The sequence below is a fragment of the Aspergillus flavus genome, chromosome 6 (genome assembly GCF_009017415.1).
Source record: "Aspergillus flavus chromosome 6, complete sequence".
Taxonomy (NCBI): domain Eukaryota; kingdom Fungi; phylum Ascomycota; class Eurotiomycetes; order Eurotiales; family Aspergillaceae; genus Aspergillus; species Aspergillus flavus.
This window is the reverse complement of record NC_092410.1, coordinates 2,381,907-2,408,423: the sequence shown is the minus strand read 5'-3', so window position 1 is coordinate 2,408,423 and position 26,517 is coordinate 2,381,907. Positions and strand designations below refer to the sequence as shown.

The 26,517-nt window shown below is 49.4% G+C and overlaps 9 protein-coding genes across 9 annotated transcripts; 5 read left to right on the top strand and 4 right to left on the bottom strand.

The window, feature by feature from the left end:
- Positions 1-1,374: 1,374 nt before the first annotated feature.
- F9C07_12072 (putative RNA processing protein Emg1) lies at positions 1,375-2,239 on the bottom strand (the record flags this gene model as incomplete). The annotated part of the gene is made up of 2 exons (XM_041293837.1): positions 1,375-1,851; positions 1,928-2,239. 2 exons carry the CDS (start codon positions 2,237-2,239, stop codon positions 1,375-1,377), a joined length of 789 nt encoding a protein of 262 aa, XP_041149047.1.
- Positions 2,240-6,109: 3,870 nt separating this feature from the next.
- On the top strand, positions 6,110-7,267 carry F9C07_12073 (putative sister chromatid cohesion acetyltransferase Eco1; the record flags this gene model as incomplete). The annotated part of the gene is made up of 1 exon (XM_041293824.2): positions 6,110-7,267. The coding sequence occupies one exon, from the start codon at positions 6,110-6,112 to the stop codon at positions 7,265-7,267; it is 1,158 nt and encodes a 385-aa protein (XP_041149048.2).
- Positions 7,268-8,005: 738 nt separating this feature from the next.
- On the top strand, positions 8,006-9,541 carry F9C07_12074 (uncharacterized protein; the record flags this gene model as incomplete). The annotated part of the gene is made up of 2 exons (XM_071507756.1): positions 8,006-8,045; positions 8,109-9,541. 2 exons carry the CDS (start codon positions 8,006-8,008, stop codon positions 9,539-9,541), a joined length of 1,473 nt encoding a protein of 490 aa, XP_071367861.1.
- Positions 9,542-9,894: 353 nt separating this feature from the next.
- Positions 9,895-10,414, bottom strand: F9C07_12075 (uncharacterized protein; the record flags this gene model as incomplete). Its single annotated transcript, XM_071507757.1, has 2 exons — positions 9,895-9,926; positions 10,294-10,414. 2 exons carry the CDS (start codon positions 10,412-10,414, stop codon positions 9,895-9,897), a joined length of 153 nt encoding a protein of 50 aa, XP_071367860.1.
- Positions 10,415-10,722: 308 nt separating this feature from the next.
- F9C07_12076 (uncharacterized protein) lies at positions 10,723-11,669 on the top strand (the record flags this gene model as incomplete). The annotated part of the gene is made up of 2 exons (XM_041293825.1): positions 10,723-10,793; positions 10,871-11,669. The coding sequence occupies 2 exons, from the start codon at positions 10,723-10,725 to the stop codon at positions 11,667-11,669; spliced, it is 870 nt and encodes a 289-aa protein (XP_041149050.1).
- A 524-nt stretch (positions 11,670-12,193) lies between these two features.
- Positions 12,194-16,911, top strand: F9C07_2169894 (eukaryotic translation initiation factor eIF2A-domain-containing protein). The gene is made up of 7 exons (XM_041293826.2): positions 12,194-12,815; positions 12,918-12,987; positions 13,061-13,132; positions 13,188-13,611; positions 13,667-13,895; positions 13,959-16,453; positions 16,574-16,911. Exons 1-6 carry the CDS (start codon positions 12,791-12,793, stop codon positions 15,131-15,133), a joined length of 1,995 nt encoding a protein of 664 aa, XP_041149051.1. The 5' UTR covers positions 12,194-12,790; the 3' UTR covers positions 15,134-16,453; positions 16,574-16,911.
- Positions 15,407-16,595, bottom strand: F9C07_12078 (glycosyl transferase family protein; the record flags this gene model as incomplete). The annotated part of the gene is made up of 3 exons (XM_041293838.1): positions 15,407-15,866; positions 15,997-16,453; positions 16,574-16,595. The coding sequence occupies 3 exons, from the start codon at positions 16,593-16,595 to the stop codon at positions 15,407-15,409; spliced, it is 939 nt and encodes a 312-aa protein (XP_041149052.1).
- A 768-nt stretch (positions 16,912-17,679) lies between the features above and the next one.
- Positions 17,680-19,644, bottom strand: F9C07_12079 (uncharacterized protein; the record flags this gene model as incomplete). The annotated part of the gene is made up of 1 exon (XM_041293839.2): positions 17,680-19,644. One exon carries the CDS (start codon positions 19,642-19,644, stop codon positions 17,680-17,682), a length of 1,965 nt encoding a protein of 654 aa, XP_041149053.2.
- Positions 19,645-20,164: 520 nt separating this feature from the next.
- On the top strand, positions 20,165-26,416 carry F9C07_12080 (putative 20S cyclosome subunit; the record flags this gene model as incomplete). The annotated part of the gene is made up of 1 exon (XM_041286809.1): positions 20,165-26,416. One exon carries the CDS (start codon positions 20,165-20,167, stop codon positions 26,414-26,416), a length of 6,252 nt encoding a protein of 2,083 aa, XP_041149054.1.
- Between the last annotated feature and the right edge of the window lie 101 nt (positions 26,417-26,517).

The following is a 26,517-nucleotide window of genomic DNA, read 5'->3' as shown; positions in this document are numbered from 1 at the left end:
CTCACTCGGTTTCAAATAAACTGGGCCCATGCAGAGATCTGACATCGGCGTTGATCTTAACTCCAGTAGCGGTAACGAACTAGGATGATTGATTGATTGGTTTTGCACGTAACCGAAAAACACCCCTCTAGAGATGCCACATGAATCAATCCGTCCACAAGTCAAGTGAAGCGGGAGATCCACCCAAGGAATTGCTGCGATGTCTGCATGCCACGTTGAAGAGGGAGACTCCATTCCCAGCCACTCGAACCACTCCGATCGATACTTGCATATGGAGTCAATGCAATTCTCCATTCTGGGTCAATAGTGCATTGGTTGCAAGACCCCACAGAAGGAAGTGAGTCACAGAGAAAAGGGGGGAAGAAGAGGGAAAGGAGGGAAAGTGATGGAGGGGGCAATGGAAAGTGACCGTGACGGAAGGTTGAGTAGCCTCAGGCATGTGGTCACGATGGTTCCTCTTGTTCACATTTGCCTTTTCTTCTTCCACCTTCAAACCATCTTTCGACTACGCCAAAATTGATACGATCAGTCATTCTATTTCGTGGCGGTTTTGCGAGTAGCTTCTCAGCTTACTGCCTTTTGACATGCAGGCTGCCGAATATTTGATAAACATATTACGACTTTTCACTTGTCTCATGCATGGATGAATGTACTCCTACATACCTATTTGATTAATAACGTGCTTCCCTACTCCTACCGGAAAAGAAGAACCGAATATTGACTGATGTCAATGTCAAGCATGAGCGCAGAGCGTCTTGTCCCAAAGACATTGCCAGTAGTTGATTTTCCCCATTATATTCGTGTACTTAATTCTATTATTAACGGTCACGTCATCTCTTAGATTTCAGGTGCGATACAAAGCCCCAGCACTGTACAGACCTTTGCTTGCGCAAAGGTAATTGAAGAGATGCAGATTGTGGAAGAACGCAGAACCTCGCTGGGGATGGTCGAACTGCAAAGACTAGTGGTAGAAGAACTTTAAAAGAACTCAGACCACACCCTCACCACTTTCTTATCGCAGATATCCCTGATGCCTACTTGATAAGGGCGAGCTATCCAAACGGAAGCCGACAGCTCTCTAAAAGAGCCCTTGATATAGTGATCGTGAATCCTTCAGTATCGCGTGGCGTTGAAGGCTGCCATGATGCACAAGAAACAGGAAACGCGAAAGATACCAAAAAAAACCAATAAGAGACTGTAGGTAGTGAGCCTAGAACCGTTAAAATCATGTGGCACAGGAGACACGTCCTGCCAAAGTTGGTGTTTGCTGCACTCCGGACATCTCAGATTGGGTGGATAGTCGCAAGGAAATTCGTTACCTCGTCAAGCTTTGGCCGCTCCTATCGAAGGAAGATTGCATCCGAAACGTGCGAATCATACAATATCCCACACTTCCTCGGCCGCGTGGCAGAATTTGCTGCACGCCACGCTAGCACTCAGGCTGTAGTTGCTGATACTGATTGTGTCGTCCTTGAATGAGTCGGCAAAGTCATCGTGACCTTTAGCCATAGCTCCGACAAAAATACAGACGCTCTCCTTAGGGCCTAGCGACTCAATGTAATCTCTGGTCCGCACCACGGGGGCCTCATAACTGAGGGTCACCTTGCGGCAATTAGGAGGCAGATGATCGGTGATGGGGTTCTTGATGACCTTGAGCAATTTCTCCTGAGAATTGGTGGAGCGGATCGAGAGCCGATGCAGAAGCTGGACCATGAGGCCAGCAAAACGCTTGAATGTACGCGGAATTCGAACACTTGGATTCACTTCGATCAGGACACCTTTGGCCGTGTGAATGTAAATTTGGAGTTTGCCTGCCTTGTTGACAGGGGAGTCGAGCAGAGTGAGAAGACACTGCACCAAGTGTGATTAGTTTCTCTCACCGAAGGCTCATGTATAAGAGCCGCAGTCTGAGGAAGAAAAGATGTACCTGATGAGTGATATCTGGTCGAGCTTCACTAATGTCTCTGTTCATTTTACGCATCACACCGATATGCTCATCGCTGTTCAGCAATGAGTACTTCTCATCACGACCGGCGCCATTGCGTCCACCGTGGGAGGCACGATAGGTCTCCAGACTAGCATGGGAGAGGACAACGATTAGACGTTGAGTTTCCTTGTCGTTGGCGGCAATGGGAACATGTTGCTCGGCGACGAGTTGAGGTAATTCTGGGGGCGGACAAGACTGAGTCCCTGAAAGTTGAATGCGATTAGCATACGGTTCATTGTGTTCTGATTGCATGTTGAACGGGATATTAAAAGAGGGGTCGATGGCCGCGGAACTGGGCTGTGAGAACCACAACTAGTTTTGTGAAAGTGGGGGTTGTAATGAGGTTTGGGGTGACACGGGCGTTGTCTCAAAAAATTGGACAGGGCCGTGGAATCCAGAACCGACGAAGAAGGGTAGAGAATATTAAATAGGTAGGACGGACACTTGAAGAGAGTTCAAGTAGACCGTTGTTCTCGACTTGATACCTCAAGACATGAAATGAGGATGAAGAGGGGATTTGTTAACCAAGAAAAGAAAAGAGAGTTTTGGAAGGGGAGGGAAAAAAGGGAAGAAAAAAAAAAGACAAAAAAAAAAGAACAGGCTCCGAGCACGAACGGATAATGATATGGATTAGATGATGGAGACTCAAGTGGTATACATACTCGCACGCTTTCTCTTCCCTGCTGCCTGAATATCTTGTGACATGATGCCCAGGTTGAACGGTCGAATTTCGTGGTGAGAAAGAACCAAACGAGCTTTTGCTTTGTTACTTTCCCTTCCCTTCGAGGTGAGAATTGAAACGAGAAGAGGAAAGAGGGAGAAAAAAAAGCCCGAAGAACGAGCCGAGGATTAGAGATAGAACTTTTATGAAGGCCCTGAGAATGTAATTCAAAGATACAATGCTTCTTTCTTTATTCCAACCAGCTTCGTGGCTTTCGACGGTTCTCTCCAGGCCACAGAAGATTGGGAATTGAGAAGGTGATAAGATTGAAGGATGTGACTGTTCGGCGGGTTGATTCGCAGACAGCGGAAGAAAAAGAAAAAATTAGAGCAAACCAAAACCAAACTGCACGCCAGACTTACTTGGGGCCCGCCTCAGGAATCAACACTCCTTCGGGACAGCTAAACTTAAGTGGAATAGTCAACTAGTCTTCTCAATCTGCTCCACTCTTCTCAAACCTCCCGCTATCTAGACTCTGAAGGACTTAGGAGTGAAGGAGGTATATATGTCTCAACTTCCCAGTTCTCTTTTACCACCCAGTGGTTGGCTGACAGCGCCATTGTTCACCGATCTTGCTTGATCTACCCGTGTTCTCTTTTATTTATTTAAAAACATTCTATCCCATCAGCTTACTATGTCATGATCTGAAGCCATACTCATTTCCGATCAGCACTGATCAGTTATTGAGTTACCAGGGGCCATTTTCAATGTCATTCCATCTCGCTTCGTCTTTGAGGCTTGACTGTAGTGAGAAAAAGCGTAAGGATCGGTCACGGGCACGGCTTATCGTAGACCCTTGGCCGGCCGTACGCACCTATCTATACTTGGATTGCCAAGGCATACTTGACACAAGGGTTCTACATAGTAGAGCTCACCTAGGAAGGAAACACTTCCAAGTTTGGGGATCGACCCGGTGTCTTTCAGATGACTCGATGTGCGACCCCGTACATACACGAAGGGTAGCGGCTTAGCCATTGAAAGGCGTAGGTAGCCACTTCTTCCACGTCAGGGTTACACCTGTGATGTTTGAGCTTGTTTTCTACCACCTTGAACAAAGTACAGCCTGCAGAGTTTGCCATGGAACACATCTGTCCGGCTGTTGGAATTTTGGGGATGTTTGATGACATGCTCGCACTGTACTTCATCAAAAGTACGCGGGTTACGGAGGATCCATTGTGCGACAGTGTCCATAGCACCAAGTGCAGTTATCCGCCTCGGGAGAATTTGAAGTGGAACACAGTTTGGCTAAACCAGGGGCATATAAAGGGTGCCTTTGATATACAGCATCTTTATATGCAGTATCTGCTCATAACCTGGAGTCTATTGACTGATGATGTTCTACACCTGAACCCTGTAGCAGCACCCTGCTGGAGTAGTAATAAAACGAAGGTAAACCAACCTCTTGTTCTACTATCTATGATAACTAAATAGGATGCCCTTCTGCCGATCTTCTTTAACGTGTAATGGACTTGGCGGGGTAATGATCAGACGCCTCACAAGTCGCCACCGTGGGATCCTACCTACGTTTATCACTTACCACTTGGTCAAAAGGATGGCACCAGGGAAAGAAGTATAAAACCTGTTCCGACTTGTCACGATGCGCAACACAAATTCATATATTAATGTTCGACCAGAGGTAAATGTAGAAACCATCTACTCGATGTTGGTAATAAAATCACAATTTACTTGTCAGTTACCATTTCAGGATATTTCTGTCCAGCAGTAGCAATGGCAGTAGGAAGATGAAAGAGAGAAAACGGAAGTCAAAGAGGGTAAAAAGAGCGAGTGAGTGTGAGCAGTCAATTCCACAAGATGTTTCTTGATAAATCTTATTTGAGACTTTTGCGTGGTACACCTGGAGAATATACATGAATGTATACTCCGTACTTACACTCGCAAACATGCCATTTGCAGGGGTGGGGAACCAAGATTACGTCTATTCAGTGCCCCTGTCTTGGAATTTGCCCCCCCCCCCCCCCCCTCCAAAAAAAAGAAAAAAAACGAAAAAAAGAAAAAGGGAAAATAATAAAAAATTAAAATTAGAATTATAAGTATAATTACTTGTTAGGCGCAAACACCGTCACAGCTCTTCTGTCCAGTAAGGTCGCTAGATCCATCAGCAAGGGCATGGACGAGGCTGGTTTGATCCTCCAGTAGATCTGTGAATATCCACTCATTGAACGGTATGTATGTATGTACTCCGTAGTATGCACCGGGGGGAATCATCTAGTCTACTTGGAATTCCAGTCAACCAACGGCAAATAACCTAAAATAAGTAATACAGAGGGAGAATCCCTTCATCATGAGGTACTCTTCGATTTACTTCCATGTCCTTGAAGAAGAAAGAAATACGACAAAAGAACAAGCTTGCCACCTCATCACAAAAGCTGACTGGTCCATCACAGTACCTAAGTGATCTATGACTACCTAACAGATGACTAACAATAGGTCCTCAGTATCCTAACATACTGCAACGAATGTACGACTGATGTGGTTGGTGGCCGTATCGCTGTTCATTATTTAAGGAGGCGAAGTCGGATATAAGTTTGGGAAACATAACACGACAGCGACGAGAGACAGGAGAGCTGATGCCCCGTGTCTAGAGTTCCACAATCTCCAAGCATTAGTGGATTCCTTTGATATGTGTACATATATTAGATGAACTCTTAGCATTCTCCTGGAACCAAAGTCTCCTCCAACAACCGGCAGAATTCAGCGAAACCCATCTAGGTAACAGTCACTCTTCTCGGGTTATAAGCTGGAGACTGTCCTCCCCTGCTTCTTGCGGATCTTCTTACGTCCACCCCCATCCCTTGATAATCAGTCACAGTTCGTTCTTTCTCCTTCCTCGAGGATTCACCGAAACACATATATCACTGTGATCCCATAAACGGACTGACTACTTGGTCACCATTTGAGAATCCTGGGTACGAAGTACTATTAACGTAAGTGGGTGAAGGAAACCCTCCCTTTGTCAATCAGGAGAAGGCGGCGTTTTGGTGCAAGTCCTCTCACTATGGGTTTCTTTGCGCCCGGCGAGCAATATGACTAAATGGGGACTAGTTCCTGGGCACGCGTTCCGTCACCTGTCGATCAGTTGGCCGCCGAAGCCTTCCGCCAATTTGGAAAATAAATCATCATCAGTGAAATCATAATAAACACCTCCCACCTTTTTCTACGTCTTTGATCTTCGTTGCTTTTGATCTTACAACTTCCATCCTACCTTTTATCGCATAAACCAGGAAGGCCATAGATGCTTGGCTCGCTCGAATATATGTTTTGAAACAGGGAGATGCCGTGGACTGTAACAAATTCATTCAAGCGGTACGTGATTCGTTGCCTGATTCTCCTACCCCTTGGATTCCGCCACTTGAGCTAATCACTGAACATCTAGAGGCCTTATGATGAAAACGTACGGTAGACCCGTATGGCGCGTCTATGATGATGACCAGAGTCCAGCGGCTAAGAAAAGACGCGTTCAATCGGGGAATGAATCGGACGAGGCAGAGAACAGCATCCAATACGCCATTCGTGAGTCGTCCGCCGCTGTCCTGTCCAGTCCATCGCGTCGCAATTCCATCCTTCTCTCCGAAGGAACGCAGGATGATGACCTGTCTACACCTCCGTCCTCACCGCCGCCTCGGTTGAGTTCACCTCCGGCCAACACGCGAAAACCCACTTTCGCGTTCCTCAAACGCAAACAATCGGCGAACAAGGAAACTGGCAATAGCTCCCCGCTCACTGAGGTCAACTCCAATAGTGTACGCGCGTCGGTAGACCCTCCCAAGAAGAAGGCAGCGTCACAGCAACCCGTCTTAAAACAGATGCAACTTGACCTAGGGCACGAAGTGAGAAGAACCTGCGCGACCTGTGGAATGGAATATGTGCCGTCGAACTCGGAGGATGCAGCCCTACATAAGAAGTTTCATGACATGAATTCGACAGGAGTGGATCTGGGTAAAGCATTCATGAGGGCAAATGCATCGCGCTGGGTTTATGAGGCTACTCGCTTCGATGAGGGGTATGTAGTCATTGTCGATCGAAAAGCGTCTCCGACCGCGAAGAATCAGGCGAAGAAAGTTCTTGAGGTTATCAATAAGGAGTTGTCTTCCCCTGAGATTCAAGATGATGTCCTATGGAGCCAGACCGAACCTCCAACACACTTGCGCAAAAATGGCGTATCGGAGAAAGTGGACCGTTACAAGGTTTTCCTGCATATGAAGGATAGTCGATGCGTCGGTGCCTGTTTAACGGAACGAATTTGGGAATCACGACCGGTTGAAAAGCCTTCTAGCCAGACCAATCGCACTGATCCTGCAGTAACGGTTCGCAACGAGACTCACCCGGCGATTGTGGGGATTTCACGCATATGGACATCTGGGTCATCGCGACGGAAAGGGATCGCGATGGATCTTTTGGACTGCGTGGTCAGCAATTTTATATACGGCATGGAAATTCCAAAGGAGCGGATGGCATTTAGCCAGCCTACCGAAAGTGGTAGAGCCTTGGCGCAGTCGTTCTTTGGGGATGATGAGTGGCATGTATACGAGGAAAGCTGAACGGAATTTGCATATCAGTAACATCTGGAGGAAGACGGTCCAGGGGAGGGACGATACACATTTCATTTTTTTCCCCATTTTCTTTTTTCTTTTTTCTTTTTTTTTTTAATAAACGGGAGAGCTGATACCCTCCTTTCTCGGACAATGGAACTCGAGGGAGGAATACTGTGACGACCATTTATCATTTCGTATTGTATAACCCTGGTGTTTGGAAAGGGTAGTCTGCTTTTCATGCCGATCCTTTTTCCTTTCCTTTCCTTTTTTTGGGTTAATTCTTTTCCCTGTAACATATACCTATGCTTTATCATTTTCTCATTTTTTTCTACTTTACTACTCGTTTGGTTTTATTTTCCCTTGTGGGGATGCAAGACATTCAGAACGCAGACGCCGCAGAAGTCATTGATGGTTTTCACTCTTGAGTCTCTGCTCAAGGCTAGTACTACCTCAAATATGTCCGGGTTATAGAGAAGCCACTCCTAAGGTACTTAGTACTAAAGTATCAAAGGTACCTTGATTAGGCAGTAGTGTAGGTACCTAATTGACCGCAGAGCCGGGGCGACACTTCGTGGCGCGAACCATCGGCCGTTTAGTTGCGCTTTCCGGAAGCCGCGCGAGTGGTCAGCGGCTGTCGACTTTCTTTGCCGACTGATGAATGTTTATTATTCTCTTCTTTCTGAACTTCCTCTTCCAGTTTATTTTCCATCGCTCTCATGATTGGTGCCTCCAACCTTCTCTGCGATGTCTGGTTTAAATCCATTCCGCCCTAGAAAGCCAGAGAGTGAGTTCGACCCGCCGCTTCCGGCGTGCTGGGATAGTCAAGGCTCAATGCTGACCGTTGTAGACCCCTCAATCCATCATTCTTCACCGACTACCTCGACCTCCGCAAAACCGGCCTTTCCTACACTTCCATCATCTAATACGACCTCTCAGAATGCCCTCTTTCAGCCGAATGGCCTTGCCGGAACCCCGCCCACGTCCCACGTGCCGGACCTCGATGATACGATGTCCTCTGATGATCAATCCGTATCGGATCCATTTCATCAGGGCATACATTTGAGTGAAGATGACATGGAGGATCGAGAAGGAAGTTTATCATCTTCAACGTGGGATACTCCCAAGTCTCGCGGCGGTGATTGTCTCCAAGAATCCCTAGACAGCACTGGTCCACACACAGATCCGTACATTAGTCAACCAGCTCCGGCGGTCCCGACAACGCAATCTATAAGACAGACTGGGAGGGCAAGCAACGAAGAATGCCCCAGGGAGAGTGAAAACGATAAAGTCTCCCGCAATACAACGTCTAGAAGTTCCTATCATTCAGGTACTCGCACAGCAAACAATTGCACCACGAGTGTTCCTCAAAGTACTTCACGGATAGACATATCAAATCAAGTTGCGGCGGGAGACTATATGCCAACAATTGACGCAGAGGCAAGACCTCTAGTCAGTCGCTCAGGTAATAGGGAGAGGATACCGCCGCCTCCGCCCAGGAGCCACCATGGGAAGTTAATCAACCCTAGTCCTGGCTCGACTCCCCCTTCCCCTCAGCCCGCACCTTCCAAACCTGCAAACCGCTTTTCATTTCATGGTTCCCCCCCGGAATCGTCATCGTCACCCAAGCCATCACAGTCAGGAGTGGATTATATCACCGAAACGGCTAATAGCGAAGCCAAAAAGTCGAGTGAGCCTTTAAGGCGCAGCCAATCTCAGTACAAGCGACCACCGACACCGCCACTGAGCAGGCGACACAGTCAGATGAGAAGATCCAAGACCACTGCGTCCAAGCCAAACCCGAGCAGGCTTTCTATGCCGGCCGTTGGGATGGAGGGCACTGAATCCCCTCCACCTAGTCCAAGCTCCTGGAGTTTGAACCCATCGCGAACCCGGGATACCAGACCAGGCCCTTCATCTGAGGAGAATCCGAGGAGGCCTTCTTTACAACACCAGAGCGCTGGTGCGGTAACATCCACGCCGAGCACAGATGCCTCGGTGCCATCATCTCAGTCCACCTCCCGGACCCCGTCCATGAAACGGGCGTCGATAGGCAACCCCTTGCCACCACCTCCGCCTCCGCGGCGTACACGGGGTTCCAGCAGCCAGAGTAATGATAGCACCCGACCGACAAGCCTCTATTCAGAGAAACGGCCGGAAGTGCACGGAGAATACATTCCTCACCCATCCAATGCCAGTGACATCTTGGCTGACTTATCGCGTCTACAAAAGGAGGTGGATGATCTACGGGTTCACTATGAAACGCGCAAGGCCAGTCATTGATAGATTTCCGGACCGGAAGGAAGTTGGATTCTGATAAGCGATGGAACCATTGGGCATGGGGTTCATGCGTGTGCAGCTTACTGCTGATGCTATTACTTACACTTCTACATCGTCTTTTCCCGCTACATTACTGTCATCACCACTACTCCTACCTGCTCCTATATAACTCGTTTCATTCCATGTATCGACTGATGAATGAATTACAATGTCCAAGTACTATCGACTATTGTAAGGAAATCTTGCACCCACGTTGGAATGGATAACGGTATCTTAGTAGGTAAGCCCGATGTAGAAATTGTCTTTTTTCAGTGGAGTTGACACGGCCGGGAGCATAGCTGACTGCCAAACCAGTACTAGTAGTAGCTGGAGAGGATCTTCAATTCCGCTAGGATCCTCAGGCCCACACTACCACACTGTGAACCATGATTGGTCGATCCAGGGAACTCCAGGACAATGACATCATCCAATTCCGAAAGGGGATTTCCCCAAGTAATCCATGATGAGTCGACCGTTTTTACGACGGAGGTTGATTTGAGAAATACAGGGATACATGTCTACGGAGTATAAACAAAACAATGGCTATCTGTAAAAGTACTAAAGTTATAAAACCGAAAAAAGTATATGAAACCGAGAGAGAAACGAGAATAAAATCCATGACTAGTGTCGCAGCCCATCTACCTAGTAGCCTCACTTTTTCATACATTAGTTAATTAGTGACCTCGTAACTAAGGAGTAGTTTAGAGTAAACGCACCCACGCATTGTTCTTTCCCTGCCCCCAACTTCCCGTCTGCATGACGATTCACTCCTATTGGAACGCAACTTGCCTCCCACACCTTCAAGTTCTCCAGTCCCCCACCCCATTCATCCGTCATTCTACCGCTTGACGTCCAATCCGATAACCCCCAGTCTCCTCCAATCTTTGAACCTTAAGCCGCAGTGGAATTTGATGCCTTTGCGGAACTCCTGCGCTATCGTTTCACATTCACCTTATTTAACTTCATCTCCGGCCATTTCTGCCACAAGACTCATTCTTTTATCGGGCCGATTGCGTTCGCAACTTGTCGCGCTTACAGTTGTTCGTCTAGAGTTATCTCCCGACTATATTATCCCTCTTACTATTGAACTAGCGAGTATCCTTGGGTAGTTTTCCTTTTTCTTATTTTCTTTTAAGTAAAAGAAAATGACGACGCCCACTTTGATCAACCTCCCCCCTCCTCCCTCTGATCCAGTGACTCCATCAGATATGGGACCGTAAGCCCCCTCCTCTCCCTTCCATCGGGCTGCCTAGTCTGCAACATACACTAAGAGCGGTCTAACATCTACTTCAGTGGAACCCCAAATTCTGGCACAACATCTCTATCGGCTTTGTCAACCACCGCCATCAAAGACGGTCATACAGGCCATCCATTACCACATGGTCGCCATGCTCACCACTCATCTTCTGCGTCAATGACTTCCACCACAACTCTGGAGGCAGAACGAGCCGACCGCATTTCGCGTCTGGCGGGGCTGGAACGGGTAGTAGCCGCTCGGACTGGTGGAGGGTCACAATCGAACACCGCAGTTCCGATGTCGCATGCCCCAGGCTATTTTGATACCAGCTCCACATTGAAGGAGAGAAGCACCGTGGGTAGCGCCAGCGCTACGGGTAGCGTGGGCGCTCGTACGACATGGGCGAGCGGTAGTGATGCGTTTGACGCCGACAAGATGAGCGAGGAGCCGGACGATGGAACTTCGAGCGTTGGTAATCTCAGCGATGAAGGCAACGCCAGCCTCGTCGGGTTTGGAGAAGGAGCTAGCACCATCAGCTGTCCAATTTCACATCCAAACCTGAACCGGACATCATCGGTAGGTCGGCCAAATTCGTTAGGTAGTCCTAGCATTCCCCGAGCCAATCCAATACCTTCATCATCTCAACAATCCGGCGACGGCGGAATGATACCAGTGGCATTGTCGCCAACTGGATCAACCACACCCGAACCAGTGCAGGACGCTCGAATGGTCGATGGGATGACCTATGACCCGGATGTGGTTGATACCACCGTGAGAACCCCTCGGCTTGCCACTCCCTTAGGTCGAGATGATCCTAGTAACATGCAGGGCGACAGGGGTTCGGGATTGTTGTAGGGGAAAATCGATGAGATGGTAAATAGGCGTTTTTCAGCAGCGATAGTTAGTTTTTCTTCCACTTTTTTTCCCCCTTCTTTTTCTCTTCTATCTTGTCTTGTCTTTTCGTTTCTTTGTCTTTATCTTTCTTTGGCATTGTATAAGTATCAAAATGAAATGTTTAGTCTTCTTAATTCTATTTTCCCTCCACTTTCTCCAGCCATGTTCCGGAAGGTATGCTATACTCCAGAAGCTACAGGTTAGACAATAGGCTTCTGTCTTTGTTTTGAGCTTTAGGTTGTTTATTCAACGAAGACTTGATTGAAGTTGGTCACCGCACTAGAGTAGTGATTCAAGTATGTATGGATGAAGTAATAGTATGCACGACCGACTAAAATTGGATATAAAACAGTAGAAACGGTCAATTGCATTGATCTTGGCCAAAGAATACCAGGTGAAGATTAGCATGGAAATCTAAATCGTGATTTAGCTCGTTGGTAGCGGGTTTCAATTGGCGCTTTAAGCTTCTCTGCAGAATTGCCGCCGCAAGTTCTTTTTTTTTTTTTTTTCTGCCCCGAGCAAAATTTCCCTCGCTTTCTCTTCCTTCCACCGCTTCCTTCGCCCCAATCTACTACCCTTCTCTATTCCTCCTCGTCCTCCTCCACCACCACCTCCACCACCTCCACCACCTCCTACTCACGCTCCCCCCCTACAGTGTTCCTGTCCCATCCGTTGCTGGCATTGACTTGTCAAGCACCGAGGAATTCTTAGCTTGGAGACCCGACTACTATTCTGCCAACCTATTCGCTTTCGGATCCTTTGTGTGTGGGCGGCTGTGTCTCGCTGCGTCAGACAAACAACACCTCGCCACGCATAGTTGCAGCACCTTAACCATCAACGTTCGACTCTTCGCTTTTGCCTCCCTCCAACCAACGACGGAGAGCCACTGAAACTTGGGTTTCTCTGGTATCACTACTTTATAGTTATCTGTTACACAAAGCTATCGGAGGTCTTCCCATTTAGCTTCTCTGAGAGAGTGTTTGTTGTTGGATTAATTGCGACATTGCATCTGCGCGCCCTCTCTGCTGCGTTTATAAATTCGTCTCCCTTTTTGCATAAAGAACAGAAGTTAGAAAGTCGTCATGGCAGCTCCCACCCAGCTTGCTTGTGGGTTTTCCTCCTTATCTGCGTTGCTTCTTAGTCTATCAGTGTCTTTGTGGATAGACACTTCGACAGTACGATGTACGACCATCTGCTAACCTCATGCAGTCAGGACAGTCAAAGGGATTGGCATCTTGGATGCAGCCCCGGTCTATGAGCCATTGTCGGGGTTTGAGAGGTAGGTATCGTCTTGTCAATGTCTATTGGTCCTTGTTGGAGTATACTGATCTGATTCTTTATCCTACCCGCAGACCTGAGGGGAACCTTCGCTGTAGCGCTTATTCTCCCTGTGGCCGGTATTTTGCATGGGCATCTCCCGAGAAGTATGCTGTCTCTTTTTCCTTGGGGAAAGTATTGCGTCTGTTAACTGGCTGTCAGGGTAACTGTTATTGATCCTTCTGTTGGACACATCATCACGAATATCCCTGCCGAAAACGTTTTTGAGCTAGGATTCTCACCCCTCGGCACCTACTTGATCACTTGGCAGCGCCCGTCGAAAGATGCGAATGGCGATGCAGTCAAGAACTTGAAGGTTTGGAAGATCGTGGAGACGGCACCGGATAGCAACGGAGATGAACACACGATTGTGGGTAGTTACGTCCAAAAGTCGCAAACGGGCTGGAACCTTCAATACACGTCTGATGAGCGTTACTGTGCTCGGGTTGTCACAAATGAGGTTCAATTTTACCAGAGCGACAACCTGTCCAAGGTGTGGAATAAGCTGCGTGTGGAGGGGGTGATCGACTTCGCGGTCTCGCCAGGAAAGAGTCAGTCTGTTGCCGTTTTTGTGCCTGAACGCAAGGTTAGGAAAATTAATTCTCGCTTGGATTATTGATTGGCTGACGGAGTTATCATAGGGTCAACCTGCTGCAGTCAAGGTATTCATGGTGCCCCAGTTCGGAGCTCCCGTTTCGCAGAAGACTTTCTTCAAGGGTGACAAGGTTCAGTTGAAATGGAATGCCTCTGGAACCACTCTGCTAGTGCTCGCCCAGACCGATGTTGATCGGTCAGGCAAGAGTTACTACGGAGAGACCACCCTATACCTGCTCGGTGCTACGGGTGGCTTTGATTCTCGTGTCGACTTGGGTACGTGCACCCTATCGCCTGTCAGATTGCCATAAAGCAGATACTAATATGGTCATTCTGTAGACAAGGAGGGTCCGATTCACGATGTTACCTGGTCTCCCAACTCTAGAGAATTTGGTGTTGTCTACGGCTATATGCCAGCCAAGACCACAATCTTTAACTTCCGTGGAGTGCCGCAGCACAGTTTCGCTCTCGCCCCTCGAAACACCATATCGTTCTCTCCCCACGGTCGCTTCGTCCTGGTTGCTGGCTTTGGTAACTTGGCCGGCCAAATGGACATCTATGATCTGGAAAAAAACTACTTCAAGATCGCTACTGTGGAAGCGTCGAATGCCAGTGTTTGCGAATGGTCTCCCGATGGAAAGTATATCCTGACGGCTACCACTAGTCCCCGTCTCAGAGTGGATAACGGTGTACGTTTGTGGCATGTCAGCGGTGCGTTGGTGTACAACGAAGAGATGCACGAGCTCTACGATGTGTTCTGGAGACCGCAGTCCACCACGCAGCACCCTCTTGGTGATCCGTTCCATCCGCTCCCGACACCTCACCCATCTGCTGTTGCGTATCTGAGCACTAGGAAGGCTCCTGTTAAACCTGCCGGTGCTTACCGCCCGCCGGGTGCTCGTGGTCAGCTTACGCCGCTTGCATTCAAGCGGGAAGATCAGGGCGGTGCTACCTTTATCCGAGACGGGGCAAACGGTGGAGCTCTGAACGGCTTGGGCAAGCCACGGAGACGTGAAATTCCCGGCGCTGATCCGGTCGAAGAATATCTTCCTCCGGGAGCCGCTCCTGGAGGAGGGGTTGTTCTGCCCCCGGGTGCGGATCAGCCAGAGAAGCTATCCAAGTCCGCCGCCAGGAACAAGAAGAAGCGTGAGGCGAAGAAGCTAAAGGATGGTGAAGATGGGCAGCCTGCCCGCAGTCCGGAATCCCATGGGGATAAGGGCCACCACGAGCGTAGTCGCTCCAAGGCCAACAACTCTGAGCGCAAGAACGCGAACCAGGCCAATGGCGCGTCGCCTGCTTCGACCAAGCCGAACAATAACGCTGCAGTAGAAGCTGCGGGTACACCCACCGCACAAGAGAAGAAGATCCGCGGGCTTCTGAAGAAGATCCGTGCGATCGACGAGCTGAAAATGCGTCTTGCGGGTGGAGAGAAGTTGGAGGATACGCAGCTAAAGAAGATTCAGACTGAGGAATCGGTGCGCAAGGAGCTGGAATCGCTGGGTTTCAATGGATAGATGGGCGATCGAAGCCCTATATCAGTGAATCACACGAACACCTTGGATACAATTCACACTCTGGTTGGGCTATTGGTTCTGAATGTAAATATAGTCTACGTGGCTGATCTTGCTTTGTTCCGACTCTTTCTATCATCTGATGTCTATCTATGGCGTTCTATCCACCCCAACCGGGGGAGCTAGGGTATATGTACTGTATATACATTGGATGACTGAAAAGACCATGAATCATAAGCAACACAAATAAGACGAGAACATGTCCCGACAGCCGTTTCAATGACCGTCCGTAATCCCTTTCTTCACTTCCAACTGTTGCCTCTGTCTATTTACTTCCCACCACCAACGACTTGGTTCATCCATCCCGTCATCGGGATCTTCATGCCATGGCTTGTTAGCAAAGATGTAATGGACATTCTTCACCTCGTCATCTCTCCAGATATCGTCGTGCACTCCCTCCCACCGTAGCGTTTTTAGCGCATTATACACATACGGCAATACCACCCATCGACCCCGAAACACGTCCGACAAGAGCTCCTGATCCGGGAAAGTGTATTTATCCGTGCGATCGGGCATGTGAAGTCTAGCCTGGATCTCCGCCCAGGCCGATATGGTAGGACGCACGACTAAGAGGCCACTATTCAGCATGGCAACACCGGTCGCGGCTGGAGCGCCGGATGTCTGCGCCCGGACAGGATCCGAATGCTGGCTTGTGTAGGCACAATTCTTGGGTATCCTGTTATGCATACATCGCATCAGTATCAATGTGGTGCGATCCCAACGTTTGGAATTGGGAAACTAAAAACGCTGAAGAGAGGGGACGGGATACGGGAGAGAGAGAGAGAGAGACGATGGGGTGCACATACCAAGTCTTGGGATAATGCGGCTTGTTCAGCGGATTACAGGCGCATACATGACTCGCTGCGAATACTCTCTCCTGTTTATTCTCCTCGCTGCTTAATCCTGAACCCGGCCCGTCCAGTGGCACGTCCATCAGCTCATCCATGTTCTTTCGCACCAGCATATCTCCGTCTAGTAAGACGATGCGGTCGTACTCCACCAGCGAGAATACAATCAGTTTGTTCCATGTTTCATTGAAGCGTGGATCCTGGAGGAAGACTCTGCTTTGGCCTGGTTGTACGCTGGGGACGGCTTGGGTGCGAATTCCGCGCGCGTGAAGCGCTGCTAGGCCTTCGGCGGGGAATGTGGAAGTGTATAATGCGATGAAAGGGTAGGCTGTTTCGGTGGTTTGGAGGGAGTGTGAAAGGGTTAGAATGCCCGGGAGGTAGGAGAGGTTTGTTATTAGGGAGGCCCAGACTTTCTCTATTGTAATTGGGGGTTAGTTTAGTGCGACTTGGTTTCTTTGTTCGGTTTGCGATCGTCAGGGGAAATAAACTCCCCCGGGAGTACTCCGTGTTGGTGATACGTTGAGGGCTTACTTACCCTGTTTCGGTTGTTGGACCATAATGAACGATTGACCGTTGATAGTGGGTTCAATTGCGGGGTATTTTGTCTAGATAGAGGGGACTGGACTTTAAGGTACATTCAGTGAGGATAAACTCTGGGAATGATGATCTTCGTGGGGTCTTTTAATCAAATCTTATCAGTGACAGCGAGGGTTAGTCAGCCCAATCCGATCTTATCTTAACTCTGCCTTTTATTATCGAACTTTTACATTCTACGTTTCTACTTTGTAGTTGTTTCTTTCTCTTTTCTTTTCTTTTCTTTTCTTTTTTTAGAGCATGTACCCATTCACTTCTCCGGTTTCTTTTTCACCGCCCCCGTCAGTTGGCCTGGCTGTTGTCCGTCTCCCATACCGAACCTGATGTGGAGCCGTCCAGAACAACGCCCGTATCAAGTAACAGGCATTGGCCTTGCCAAAAAGCAGGACAGATCAGTCACAGTATAGGTCGACAAGAAGAAAACAGCCAACCCAGACCGTACTGGTGGGGGCGTGGTGACCGAACAAATGCCACCGTTGGAAACCGAAGTCCAGCGTACTGGTTGAATGGAAAATGGCCGGAGCCCTTTTGATATATCGCAGCTGATACAGAGCTTATCCTTTCTTTGAGAAAAGGATTTCAAGGCATGGTCCTCGCCTTGCGCTCCACCTTGCAGCGCGAAGCCCCTCAATATATTATCAAAAACTGAGAGGAAAAGGAAAAAAAGGCAGGGAATGTAAGGGAGGCAGGGAGACAGATGAACCGCTGATATGTTCAATTGGGTATCGTTAATTTCCATGAGTAACCACATCTAAATTTTCAGCTTTTCATATACCACAGCAGACGTGTTTCCAGTCTTAGACAAGGATCATTGATCTGGCAGTGTCGAGCCTGCTTCTGCGTCAATCTCTCTATCAGTCGATGAGAATGCATATTTTCATCAGATTTCAACTGAGCTGGCGCCGCGAGTCAGCTCCGAACAAACTATTCAAGGAATGACGCGATACAGAACGAACTCATGACCAACAATGACGGATTTGCGATTGTATCAGAGACGGGTCCGTACTATTCAAGAGCTAGGTTCTACCAGCGTGAAGCATTCCCTGTTCAAGTGAAAATCCGCGCCCGCTTGATAGGACTTCCCATTCGAAGGGTTTGATTACTGCTGGTCATCCCACTCAGTAGTCGATCCATTCCTTCAACATCAAGTTCACCACGCCGAAGCCTCAGCTGATCAGTTTCTGCGGTTGGTGTCTCGTCCACCGACCCTAGAAGCGCAGGAGATTCATCCGGCTCATTGAGTCGTGGAGTAAGGATTATGATTCGGTGTTCTGTAATCAGCAGAGCATCATGGTCTCCACCTTCAGCTTGGCGAGTCTGGCGAGAAGCGGCAGGAAGGTGACCAATACCCTTTAAATGTTCGCCCATTAAGGTGATATCTTGGATGGCGGAAACTCGGCAGCGGTTAGACGCATCAAAGGTTCCGGTTGCTTTTACGGCATTCCGCCATAAGGACAGCAAGCTTGGAATGACAGCACTCTGGTTGCCGTGCCGCAACAGAATCGACTCGTCAGGTAGGGTATCACGATATGAGTTGGTCTGATAGACGGAGATTTCTCCGCACAAAGACGGGATGATTGACCTAACCATGGCACCCTTCAGCAAAGTGTCTTCACGGACACGCTTAGTATGTGGTGTCAGGGGCGCGAATTTAGGGCGTTGTTCTGCGATGGGCCCACCTGTTTCAGCGCGGGCTCCAGACAGCGGACCTAAGATCCGACCACTGACAGAAAAAGCAGTCAAGGATCCACCAGTCACCCCCTGTACACTGGATTGACGCTGGAGTGGGCCCTTCATGGTTCCTGGGCCTGCCCCTTCGAGATCCCATACCCCCCACTCACCATCCGCCATGAGAACCATAATGGCCCGTCCACCAAGCACCCATTCTGCATTGACTATAGTTTTACGCCGGGGGGGCCCTGGGGGCGACTGCTCAAACCCGGGATAGAGACTGATCAGCCACTTCCCCTCTGTTTCCGACGTCTCGAAATCACTTTGAGGACTGGACGATCTGCGCGACGCTTTGTATGGTTTCGTGGAGAAACACGAGTAGACTTTGACACATCCACTATGAAAGGCGACGAGTAGTGTCGAGTGTCGTGGTGACGGATATGGTGATGGGTTGAAGGCGATGTTTTGGGCCGGGGCCGGCAGGTAACGGCGCTTTGACTCGATATCATCCTCACTTAAACGGTACACCACTTCATTATGGTCTGTCTCTTCTACAACCGGGATCCGATGTATTATAAGGAGGCCCGACGACTCCGCAGAATGAGTGGCGATAAGAAGGTCCCACCTCCCTGGCCCATTGCCATTAGATCCACTTTGGCTTTGAGCCATGTCCTCATCTCCCTGTGGCTCACTCGCTTGATATGTGAGAGCAATCCCCACTCCCCTTGGGATCTCTTGGTGTGATACTCCGCCGCTAATCGACAACGCCTGAACCCACGAGGAGAGCTCGAATTGAGCAGGGTGGGGAGGAGTCAAGGGCAGCGTAACAACTCGGGTGGAAAGATCGGCGCACACGGCCGAGATTACCATAAGTTTTCTTAGAATGGGCGGGAAAGGGTCGAGTGATGAACGTGCGGTCTCAGGGAGAATGCGAGGGACAGCCAATTCAACGACCCTGGTTCCAAGGGGTATATCGATCTGGCGCAGCACAGTTTCGTATGGGAAGAGGGGATCGATCTCTGGCTCATCTTCTTCAAACCCATAACTTGGTTCTTCGTTTTGTTGGGTTTCGGCAGAGCTCTCATCATCGGAATCAATGACCATGATGTCGTTGTTGCTGCGGTTGGTTTTTTCTTGCGGTTGGTCCTTAGGGGCCGATGGCTTCCTGCTGGTAAATGGTCTTCCACCTCTCCAGATTACCTTCAACCCGTTTTCATAGCCATAGATTATAATTGATGAGCCATTAGGGGCGAGGACAGGGTAGCCCTTGGCGGTGTAGACACGATGAGGAAGTTGGTAGCTACATGAAAAGATTACTGTAAGTGCTGATCGACTAAACATATAAAAAGGAGTCTTTTCACCTTAATTGCAGACCGTCATCTCTAGGCCGGGCTAAAGGCCTAGAGGGGAACGATGGCATGGTGCTTGATATGCGATCGAGATATTTGTTAAACTGTAGAACACTTCCAAGGGCGAGCTCAAATTCGTCCGCACGGCAATGTATGAGAAAAATGGACTCTTGAGTCGGATAAAGCAATCACAGGTAAAAGTGGGTAAGATTACAGTCAAGTTTAGCCAAGCTTAAAGTGTGACGGACTCAAGGTGGAGGAAAGATGAAGTTGTTGTGGTGTGTTGCGGAGTTGAAAAAAAGCAGCTGATTCAAGAATGGTCTGAAAGCTCCGCCGCGTCCAGCGCGTCACCCACCAGGCATTTCCCACGCTGCACGTTGAGTGTTGGCACAGCGCTCAGTTTGACACCAGCTCACTCGTATTTGACACTGCTGATGGGTAATGAACATGTTCTCGCTCCTGGCTGCCATTGCCAGTGATTCAACCACGACATCTATTTATTCGCGCCGATTATGGCTACTGTCCGATCCCTTGGCCTCCACCAACCTTCGGCCATACCTTTTCTCGTCGCAGAGGGCTTACTAAACCCCGACCCGTCCGACGATCACTATGCGTGGACATCCAGTGTCGATATAGGCCCAAATGGTCCTGTTGAAGATGAGATCGTCTGGACGAAAGGTTGTGTGGTCTGGTCTAGAGCTGGGGTTGTGCAGAGGGTGTACCGGCTAGATCTCGAAAAGGAGGAGATTAGGCATGCGCTTCTGACAAATTTTTCAGTCGACCAGCTTAAAAGAACCAATGGCAATGCTTCGCAAGCGACTAAGGAAGGCTTTTTCCGAACGAGCAATGACCCTGGTCGGAGTCGCGGTTTACATGGTCAACAGAATGGGGAAGAACCGAGACTGGAAGCCTCCGGCGTGACCTTAAATATACGCGGTAGAGGTGCCCAAGGAGGCAATGGCTCTGATTCGACCAGAGCGTTAGTTGTGGTCCTTAAGTCTCAAGCCCATATCTTCTTCCTAGCTGGAAACAGCCACGTCGTTCCGCTGCCCTTTGAGGTGGATTCAATATTCGCGACCCCGAAAGGTCTTTTGTTTCAGAGAAAAATGTACGAGGAGGACAATAAGGACACGAGTCTCTGCCCAATGGCGCCACCAAATTCGTTCATGTCAACCTTGCCTATGACAGCGGACTTCCGTGCATCACAGTCTCTAGAAGTCCCTTCCAGCAAGGGGAAAAGGCCATCATTGACGGTATCTCCTGCTCCGGGCACTAGTTTGAGGTCACCGCGTAAGCAGCCCGACTTGCCTAGAGTGTTCTCCCTCATGGACCCGTATTCTGAGATGGGCCTTGTTGTGACGAACCAGACTTCTCGCTTTTTACAAAGTAGTGTTACCAGCAGACCTTCTGGGCTGGATGTGCTGGGTGCAGCGGATGAGATCATATACGTCTCCCCGAGGGATGAGCTTTTAGAGTCTAATAGGAATCTGATTAGCGGCCCTCTAATTCTCGTGGTAACCGTCAATGTTAATACTGGGCTATATACTATCTGGACAGCACGTTACAGGGAAGATGAAGCTAACCCCTCGTCTAAAAAGAGAGGACGACGTGAGACAGGTGGTACCTGGTCAAAGCGACGTAGCTCACATTTTGGAATGGCAACGGGAACAACAACTCCTGGAGCTCGCCCATCCGCTGCTAGAGAGAGCTTTGGTCCTAGGGGCGATAATTGGAATACACCAGGCCTGTCTCATTCCCAGTACTCTACTGATGGAAAGCCAGATGAAGACGACCTTGCTTCTAAATTAGGCCAAGATTTTGGTGATATCGGAGTTCCCCTAAAGACTTCTCGACGGGTTAGCTCTCTGCTTGCTCGAGCCGATCTTGCAACTGGCCAGGATAGGATTACCTTCTCAGACCTTGCTACAGGAAGTCAATCGAGTTCCATGCCGCATGGGAACTTCCGACAGTCAATAGGTGCTGCAAGCAGCCGCGGAAGCTTCGGCTTCAATCCTAGAGCTTCCCTACCTCCAGGAAATGGCTCGGTTTATAGTACTACCACCAGTTTTGCAGATGCTCCAGTTGACAGGCTTCTGGAGGAGCTTAACAGTGAAAGTTTATTCGAAGGGCTTGATAATATGGATCTTAAAGAATCAGCATCAGGCCTTCCGGAGGAGGTTCTACTGTCAAAAGTTGAGAGCTTTTCCTCTAGGTTCTCAGAGAACTTCCAGACCCCAGTCAAGTCAAAGTCAGCCCGAAAGTCGAAAATTATTACAGTGTGTCCCTCAGAAGGTGCGAATTCGCAAAACGGGAACTCGGCGGCTTTGGCCCTTTGTGTTGTTGAACAAGCCGCAAAGTTCATGACTGTCGTAAATCTACGAGCGGACAGGGTCTCTATTCCGAAGAAAGATCCGGTGTTTTCTAAAAGAATGAAGAAAAGGAAACCCCCTGATGAGCGTTCGCTCCTCGTCCAGGCGACTAGCGTACAGCACTTCTCGGGCATATGTGATGCTTGTAAGATCACTGATGGAGAGATTTCACGGATCATGACCTTGAGCATGGCAGATGACGGACAGCATGAGCTGCTTCTACAAACTCCCTGGAGCAGGCCAATCACCGTTAATGTGCCGGAAAAGCTTATGTTATATGAGCCGTACGGAATTTCTGCTACTACGTCTGTAAACCGCCCAAGAGAAAGCGGTATGAATAGGCTTATGACTGATTCTTTCACAATTACCGGTCTGGATCACGCTACCATTCGAGGGAGAGTTGACCTAATCGACTCTGAAAAGCGGAAGCATAGGCTACAAATCCAGATGGAACCCAGCAATGAGCTTGTGAAGCGTGTCTTCAGAATCTGTCGATTTGTTCTGCCTGACTCGGAGAAAGCCGGTGACGGAATATTAACGGCCTGGTGGGAAACAGTGAAATGGCTTCGCGAAAGTGAAACCACCGAAAGCGACCTCGAGTGGACCGCGTTGGTAGTGGTCTTGTTCGCCATGGCAATTCCTTTCATCGACAGTGACCACTCGCGAACACCTGCACAGCGCACACGTAGAAAGAAAGCCCTGTTACGCTCAAGCAGCGGAAGCCACGTGGACCTGGAGAGCTGGGAAACGATGTTGGACCAAGAGTCAGGATCCGCCGGCGTTGTGTCATCATGGATAAACAACAGCGCTTGGGGGTGGATCGTCGATCAAGATGCTGAAGAAGAACGCAGTGCTCCCTCCAGGAGGAAGTCTGTGAAGACTGAGCAGCCCGGTTCTAGCCGGTTAACGCACCGCAAGAATTCTTACTTGCTTCGATGTGCAGCTTTGACTCGCGAATTCTTGCAGACTCCCAAGGGTATCGCGGCTGTAGGCTCAGACGGCCATCTTCCAACAGCGCTTTCTTATAGTCAGAGCCTACGACAGACCGCCCTGTGCACGATACTGGTCGGGCTACATCTTCTTCGTGAAGAGCAAAAGTTGTCAATCTGCGAAAGTGAGGAGTCCCGCAAAACCTTGGGCCTCCTCGCTCCTGTATTAGCCCAAATTGGAGGGTGGTTAGGATGGAAATCCTGGACTTGGTCTGAAAATGCCTATTATGGCTTGGAGATTGCCAGTATCAATCGCTGGCAGTTTGAAGATACGCGAATTTCGATGCTGGATGTACCCCAGGAGCAATTTACACCCCCTTCAGTGTTCAGTTACCTGGAGACCGGGTGGCGTCAGTCCTCTTCTCCCTTTTTCACTCTGCTGAATCTGGTAACCGGATCAGAGTACACTCCGAGGAAGGGGAAGATGTGGCAAGAATGCTTTATGCTCACGCCAAGGACGTTGGCATTGGACGGATTTCTCTCCGAAGTACATAACTTCTCAACACCACTCGATCGGATAAAGCTTCTTCACCGCTGGGGTTTCACCAGAAGTATCATTGAGACATTTCCAGAGGGCGTCAGTGCACCGTTGTACGAAGCTATTATGCGATCTCAAATTCATGCCTCAACGTCTTGGAGCGCGACGCTTCTAGAGTTAGTCGACCGCGAAGATCTTAGCATATCGATGCGTACTCATAGCCCATGCACTCCATCTGCATGGCAGCCTGCCGTGTCGCATGAAGCGATGCGCGACGTTCACCATATAGGTGTCTCCGCCTTGGACATCGACGCGATTAACTCTTTCGAAGCATCTGCCGAGGCAGATAGGTTCTCTGTGACCAAACTGATCTTCCGCGAGGACAAACGGTTCATTGAAGCTGCTAGACTACTGAATCAATCCAAAGCTCCTGTGGCAGAGTGTGTCCCAGAGCCCGATTGGAACGATTCGGACTTACTGGAGGCGCAGAAAGAAGTGGTTCAACTTGTTACGCTTCGAACGTTGTCCATCCCTACAGGGCGAGCTATGCTCGCATTCAGTGGGCGACTGCCCTTGCTAACTGAGAAGCTCCCAATTCCTTCTTTCTCGCTTCAGTGTGTTATGAAACCATCGAATGTAACGATAAGTGCGGATCGAACCTCTTTTAGTGAGGAGAAGGTTTGCTGGGCCTTCTTCCATAATGGTGTTTCTACGGGTCTCGCAATATCCAAAAATTCCAAGGGTATCGATACCTCGTGGATTCTTTTCAACAAACCCCAGGAGCTTACAAATCGGCACGCTGGCTTCTTGTTAGCCCTGGGTCTCAATGGGCACCTAAAGTCTTTAGCGAAGTGGGTAGCTTTTAAGTACTTGACACCCAAGCATACAATGACCTCTATTGGTCTGTTGCTGGGTCTATCAGCGTCGTACCTGGGTACGATGGACACGCTAATCACCCGCCTTTTGTCTGTTCATGTGACGAGAATGCTTCCTCTTGGTGCCGCCGAGCTGAACCTGTCGCCGCTAACCCAAACTGCTGGTATCATGGGGATTGGCTTACTGTATTGTGGCTCCCAGCACCGAAGAATGAGCGAAGTGATGATATCAGAGATCGAGAACGTGGATCAGGAGGAAAGCTCCGCAGGTCGAGAGGATTTGCGTGACGAAGGGTACCGCTTAGCAGCCGGATTCGCGCTCGGGCTTATAAACCTAGCAAAGGGAAAGGATTTACGAGGAATGCGAGACATGCATATTGTAGAAAGACTATTAGCGGTGGCAGTTGGGACGAAGAACGTTGACTTGGCGCATGTTCTTGACCGGGCCACTGCCGGTGCAACGATTGCCCTGGCGATTATATTCATGAAGACGAATGACGAAACGCTGGCCCAGAAGATCAATATCCCTGACACAACAGTACGCTACGACTATGTCCGACCAGATCTGTTCCTGCTCCGTACACTTGCCAAGCATGTCATCATGTGGGACAAGATCCAACCTAGCGACGAATGGTTCGTTCGAAGCCTGCCAGGGATCTACCGCCGCCGGTACCGTCTAACGGGCGTTCGTCGGTTAAAAAGCGAAGATATGCCGTTTTTCAACATCATTGCTGGTCTTTGCTTTACGCTTGGGCTCCGCTATGCCGGTTCTGCCCAGACGGCGGTGCGTGATATTCTACTCTCATATCTTGACCAGTTTATCCGCATCTGCAGACTTCCCGCTGTTAACTACGACGGGAAGCTTTCAAGGAATTCCGTCCGCCACTGCCAGGACGTTGTGGCCCTCTCGGCGGCAACGGTAATGGCAGGGACGGGGGACCTGCCATTGTTTCGGCGCTTACGCTCCCTGCATGGGCGTGTGGATACTGATACACCATATGGCAGTCATATGGCAGCACATATGGCGATCGGGCTGCTTTTCTTGGGAGGAGGTAGTTATACACTCGGCACTTCCGACCTGGCTATAGCGTCGCTCATCTGTTCTCTATACCCGGTCTTTCCGACATCAGTGCTTGACAACAAATGTCATTTGCAAGCATTCCGGCATTTATGGGTTCTCGCGGCCGAGCCGCGCTGCTTCGTACCGCGTGACATAGATTCTGGCCGACCCATATCCATGCCGATCACAGTGACAAACATTGGCGGCAGTACCCGGAAGATTACCGCGCCCTGCCTCCTCCCAGAACTGGAGTCTATCGCTAAGGTGGAAGTACGTAGCACCGATTATTGGCCTCTGGTCCTAGACTTTACCCTCAACTCTGCTCTCCGAGAGAAATTCCGACACGGTGACCAGTCAGTGTATCTGCGACGGAAAGAGACGTATAACCCAACCGGCTCGTCTGCGTTTGTTTCGACATTGTCAGGGCTCAGCGAAGCACAGGACGTCCTTCCCTCGTCGACATCCGCGTCAAACCATGGCAAGGGACTACCACCGGCGGCGTGGCCGAACATCGCTACATTACTCTCCGGTACTACTGCTCCCACTCCTCCGCCGTCGCCGTCGCAGAGCATGTGGGAGTGGATATTTAACCTCAAATCGCTGCAAGGACTAGATGTCCGTGAAAAGGCACTTGTTTTGCCATCATCATTCCCAGCCCACACGCGCACCCCAAGCACTAATGTCGTTTCATATGCGCCATGGTTACGGCAATCGGCTGTTGACAGCAAGCTTGTGGTTGAGAACATTGTGCAGAATCTTGCACGATTGCATCCTGACGAGATTCGTGATCGCTTATGGCAACTGCGGCTTCTGTTCAATTGGGTCGACTCTTGTTCTGACGAACGGGTACCGGTAATCGAAAAAGAAATTGAAACATCAAATGATGCAATCCCAAGGGTATCTGGCCAGTCGCAAGGACTCTGGCTACGGCAGGATTTTGTGGAAGAGGCGCGCTGGAAGGTCTGGGGCGTTCAGACTGATGACTATGCTTAATGTAGTATGCTCTGTAATGCTTGGTTACGTTATTATGCATGATATGATTCGGGCCTGAATACCTGTAGGAGTCGGTTTTCTCCTTGTCTTCTCTGTTTACC

Excerpts from the sequence above, each read along its gene's own strand:
- F9C07_2169894 (XM_041293826.2), top strand. The coding sequence starts at position 12,791 with ATGGCAGCTCCCACCCAGCTTGCTT. Across the intron at positions 12,816-12,917 it reads AGCTCCCACCCAGCTTGCTT|TCAGGACAGTCAAAGGGATT; the intron begins GTGGGTTTTCCT and ends AACCTCATGCAG. Across the intron at positions 13,133-13,187 it reads GCATGGGCATCTCCCGAGAA|GGTAACTGTTATTGATCCTT; the intron begins GTATGCTGTCTC and ends ACTGGCTGTCAG.